Source organism: Myotis nattereri, assembly GCF_964212035.1.
Source record: "Myotis nattereri genome assembly, chromosome: 6".
In the NCBI taxonomy this organism is placed as follows: domain Eukaryota; kingdom Metazoa; phylum Chordata; class Mammalia; order Chiroptera; family Vespertilionidae; genus Myotis; species Myotis nattereri.
In genome coordinates, this window is record NC_138081.1 from 60,938,819 (window position 1) to 60,944,369 (window position 5,551).

The 5,551-nt window shown below is 52.5% G+C and overlaps 1 protein-coding gene across 1 annotated transcript; it reads right to left on the reverse strand.

Moving 5' to 3' along the window:
* Positions 1-711: 711 nt before the first annotated feature.
* CD24 (CD24 molecule) lies at positions 712-3,771 on the reverse strand (the record flags this gene model as incomplete). The annotated part of the gene is made up of 2 exons (XM_081093560.1): positions 712-879; positions 3,703-3,771. 2 exons carry the CDS (start codon positions 3,769-3,771, stop codon positions 712-714), a joined length of 237 nt encoding a protein of 78 aa, XP_080949686.1.
* Positions 3,772-5,551: the final 1,780 nt, after the last annotated feature.

Below are 5,551 nucleotides of genomic sequence, written 5' to 3' on the forward strand. Positions count from 1 at the left end.
TTGGCGCTCTTATTGAATATCAGCAAAATTTACCCATTATGCTTGGATTTGGAGTAGGTTCCAATCCATCATTATCCTGGCACATATAAATTACCACGCAAAAAGTCAAATGCTATGTCAAACCCAGAGGCTCAGAGGAAAGAGTCCAGCTCCCAAGAGAACAGTGATAGCTTAACAATGTAAAATTTTATTTTGAGTATATGGACATTAAATTAGAACTGTGAAACAATACATTGGGGAGTTACAGAAACACTTGGAAGTTCCTTCTAGTATGCACATAAATAGAACCGTATCTTTTTGCATTACCTAACTGTTTTATGGCCATATAACTTTAATGAACCAAATGAAAACTGACTCTGTTCCAAATGCCATCCTTTATCTCTAGATAAAATCTACTGATTTTCAAGGTAGAATTGTATGTGTCCATACTTCTTAAGCCACATTTAAGGAAGTCACCTCTGAACTAATTTTGGATGTGTCTCTTCATCTTGTACGTGAAAAGTCCAGCAGACCTAATATTGGCATTCATCATCTAGTCAAACCCTGACCATGCTCTTCAAGCCAATCAAACATTTTCTGTGTCAATAAAATTAGGTGTGAATTAGCAGATTCAATGAAGACCTGTTTCTTCCTTGTCACACTGGATATCTAGATGCCATTTGGATTGGGTTTAGAAGATGGAGAAGTACAGACGTTTCTTGCCCGAGTCTTTTAACAGTAGAGATGTAGAAGAGCCAACGAGATCACGAAGACACTGGCTGTTGACTGCAGAGCATCGCCACTTGCCCTGGTCGTGGCATTTGCTGGACTCTGGGTCGTCGAAGTATTGTGGGAGGGGTTACTTGCAGGTGTTACAGGAGTTGTTTGATTTGAATAAATCTAAAAAATATCAAAAGTTACACTGATAAATTTCCACTTGTGCGAGTTGCCTCCACATACACTTAATATGCAATTAAGATTGATGTCTTAGGTTGCTCTTGGCCCATTATTCCCTTACCCACATCATTTAATTCTGAATTCTTCCTTAGTACCACCAAGATAATTCTCCCGAGTTTCAAAACAAACTACCAAGAGATGCCAAATGTCTGCAACAACCAAAAATCAAACAAAAATGTTCTTCAATAACTATAACTCCCAAGAGTATTTTATTTTTAATTCTTTGTCAATTAATATAGAAGTCTCTGTGACTATAATGACTTACTGGCATTGCAAAAGAGGTTTCCTTTCTTTTCCCAGAAAGGGGGAAGTTTTAAAGTGCACAAATAATTTGGATTTATATTATAGTGTTGGGACTTATGGTACTAGAATAGAGTCACTTTGTATACTGGATTGGCTAGATAACATTCCTATTTAATACCCCCTTGGTTTTAACTTAAATGGACATAGAGTATCTGCTCCCTTGAAATCTTTTTTTTTTTTTTTTTTTTAATTAGAGAGAAGAAGGGAAACATTGGTTGCCTCCTATGTGCCCTAACTGGTGATCGAACCCATAACCTTCTGGTGTACCAACCAACCCAGTCACACCAACCAGGGCAGAAATCTTAAAATTATATATTAAAATGGCCACAGTATGGGTTTTAAATGTAAATATATAATGAGCCCTTTCCTTAAGGCAAAATGATTTCACCCAAAAAACACCAAGAGGGTTTGGTGTTAGTTTTCAGCAGCAGCCTCCTGCCTGGTCACCAAGCCCAATGCTGTGGCCAAGAACTAAGGTTCCCCAGCGTCCCAGCGCCTAAGTGGCATCATTCACCACACTGATTTTTCAAGTCACAAAATGCACAGTCCAGTGGGGCACGTGATAATCTCTCCTTTGTCCCGGAACAAAGGCAGATGGGAGATTTCAGCTCTCCCTGCAAGGGAGGGTTTACAAGGGCTTCTAATTACAGGCAGGATGGAGGATGTGGCACCAAGCAGGTCTGGTCCACATGTACACTTGGCTGCCTGTTAATCCAAAAATAAAACCGGTCTACAGCAGCACCAGCTCCTTTTGTTGTAAAACACATAAGGTCATTAAGCAAATATTGACCCAAGTGACGTACAAATCCTATACAAAATAGACTAATTAAAAAAAATCCTGATCAAGTCAAATATATTTACTGGGCACCTACTGTGTGCAAGATTCACTTGCCCTACCAGGAAATAGCACTCCCACTAAGAGAAAAGCATTAATAATATGGAAAATTACTTAAAACAGGGCACTGTGTTTGGGGGCAAGACCTGGCTTGGGATCCCTGAAGGTAATCTACTTTCTTTCATTCATACAAAGTATTTTGGTGCAGCAGGTGACTTCTTAAATAGAGCCCAGTACATCAATAGGAGAATCTAAGGAAGGACCCTCTGCAGCACCAAAAAACCCCCACAAAACAACAACAAAAACCACAAAACAAATTGTAATGTTAAGTTGACATTAAACAAAAGATTTCCTACCAAACTAGATTGATGCTCTCATCTAGAACCTTCTTTGTAAAATGGGGGCGGGGGTCTCTTTGGAAAGGACAAGGGGCTGGGAGAGACCAGTGGTTTCTTGCAGCCGCGCCCCTCCCCCACCGAGGAATCGTGAAAGCCTCGGAGCGCAGCCGACCCGTAAGACAACAATAGGGTACAGTTACCCGCCCGCGGAGGGCCAGGCGAGGAGCGCTCCACTCGCAGGCTGCGCTGCCCGGTGAGCCGCGAAACTGGCCGTCTGGGGGCCAAGGACCGGGGCACCCAAGTTTCCGGCTGAGCTCAGGAGACACTCCTCACAAAGCCCCAACTGAAGGCGGTGGAGAGCCAGCCCTGCCCTCCAAGCCCGACCTGCTGGAGAGAAATGCGCCTTCGCGCCACCCTCCCCCAACCCCACACCTCCCACTCGAGTGTCCCAGGCTCAGCCCGCGGCTGGCCTCGAGGCCGTCGCGCACCTCCCCCGCCCCCCCCTTCCCCAGGGCAGTGAAATTCCTAGTAACTGCGCTTGGAGCGAGGTCCGATCCCGGGATAGAGGATTTTGGGGGGGAACAAAGCCTGGTGGGGACTTGGGACAAACCCGCCGCCTGCCCAGAGCTCGCCCATCTACGCGAACGCGCGGCTTCGAGGTGCGAAGAGACGGACATGTAAGGTCGCACCTGGGAGAAGGCAGGGTCAGGAGAGGGTCCCCGCCCAGGCTTCAGCCCCGAACCACGCGGGACGGGGGTAGGTTAACAGGGCCAGATAGTCGGGGCTTCCTCGGGATCCCCAAACTAGCTGAATGGAAAATGGTCGAGAGCGGCGCCCTCCGAAGGGGATCGTCCCCTCTCTTTGTGTGGTGCGCTAGGGGCGCGAACACTCCTGGAGGGAAGCGGGGCGCTCGGGGGATCCAGGGACGACCTCCCCAAAGAGTCTGAGGTCTCCGGGCGCTCAGGGCGTGGGGAGCGCATTCTCTTCCCCGCTAGCGCCCCGGACCCCTGGGTGACAGCGGGTGCTGGGCACAGGCTGCCTAGAGGAAGGAGCGACGTGAAACCTGGGTGGGGCAGGGTCTTCCCAGCCCACGCGCGGACCCGCATTGTTCTCGGGGACGCGACAGCCCGCGAGGAACTGGAAAGTGGGCTCCACACTGCCCTCCCCCTGGTCAGATTATGTTAGATCCCCTCTCTGAGTCGCAGTCGGCGGCCCCAGGTAGGGCGATGGGCCAGACCCTGGGAGCATCCCCAGCCCCTCGGGCGCAGCCCCCGAGCCCCGGGAACTCACCTGCGTGGGTAGGAGCAGCGCCAGAAGCAGCAGCCCCAGTCCGAGCCTGGCTACCATGGCTCTGCCCATGTCCGCTCCGTCGGTGCGCCGCGAGTCTCGCTGGATACCGAGTAAGGGGAGAACCGCAGGCTCGGGCAGGCGCAGGCAAAGTGGGGAGCACGGCCCGCAAGCGGGACTTTATATACCGGGACGGCTACAATAGCCGTGACGTGGCGCCGCCCGCCCACCCACCCGCGCTCCCCTCCTCCGCCGCCGCCGCCTCCCGCGCGCGCGCCCGGTCGTCGTCCCACCCGCCCCGCCCCGCCGGGCTCCCCTGCGCCCCAGCCCTCGGCAGCCGTCCGGCCGTCGCCCGCCGGCCCGCCCGGACACCCGCGGATGGCCCGGCCCGGCAGGTGGGCGACCGGGCGCCGCCTGCTCCAGGAAGGGCGCTTTGTGTTTCCCCGAGTGCGCGGCGTGCAGGCTGGCACAGGCGCCCCGCGGCTCCCACACCGGACCCGGCGCCAACTCGCTAACCACGCGCGCCGCTCCCCGGGCCCGGCCCAAGTTTCCTTTGTTCCCCTGACCAGCCATCTTAGCCCCCAAAGGAAAGTCTGCGCCTCCCGCGCGGCGGGCAGCGTCCAGTTCCCGCTCGGACTGCGGCGCGGGCGGAGGGGAGCTCCCTCGGTTTCTCCGATCCTCGCCTCAGAGGAAGGGGGGCTGTGCGGGCTTGGTGGGTACCCCGAGCCTGGCGACGGGAACGGGGCGCCGCCACGCGCGTGCCCTCCCTGGGCTGATCCGCGGGGCTCGCCGGCGGCGCCCAGGCGCAGAGAAATGTGTGTGCTCAGCCCCGCGCGTGTCGCGCCCGCCGCTGGCCCAACTCGCCGGCTTTGTTTTTGAGCGCCTCACTTTCGCCAGCCCCGCCTGCGCGCGGGGACCTCCCGGGCCGCATCTCCCTGCGAGTAGGGGAACCGCCCGCTGCCGAGACCCGGCAGGCTGCTGGGTTCTGGTCCCCGGCGCCCCTCCCTGCTGCGACCTGCGGATGGGGGCGAGGAGGCCACGGCCCGCTCGGAGGGGTGGCCCGGTCCCCACGCAGCTTTGCTCCCAGGTGCCACCCAAAGAGCAGGAACCTCTCAGGTGCCCCCACTGGAATTCGCCGCTCCTCTGGAACTCCTGGGGACACACTCCTCTGGTCTCCGTTGCAATGCACGTGTTCGTCTTTCCTTTAACGAGCAAAAGCTTTCGGAAGAAGGCATTTACTTTTCCATAGCTGCCATTAGGCAATTTAATGAACTGGAACAAATATTTCCAATTGTGAACATTGCCGAGCATACATCCAAAGTAGAAATAATTTTACTGGTAGAATATTTTTGGTGTAATTTTTAATTGCCGGACATAATCCTTTTATTTTAGGTTTGCCCTAGTGTTTTGCCATCTTGAAAGCAAACAACAGAGACCGAACCTAATAGGATTGTTGTAAATTTGTTTAAATTTCACTTTTGCAGAACAGCCTTGTATATATATCTATCTATATATGTAGATAGATATATATTCCCTCTTTATCTATCTATCTATCTATCTATGCACACATATGTACAGAGTGGCAATGTAATTAATACCCAGTAGTTGGTCTGTGACTAAATCCGCCTGTGCCCTAATGGTCAGCCACTTTAACGCAGTAACTTTCCACCTTAGTGTGTGCTTGGGAAAGCAGGAATGTCTGTCGTGCATGTAATCACACTGTATAGAAATAACCTGTTTGTGTTCAGCTTCTCTGCTCCTCTTCCAGGGCATGAAGGGACGGTGGCTCCATCCCTACTTCCAAGGCAGAGCCCATAGTAGGTTCTTCAGAAGCTGCTTATAAGATCGATCC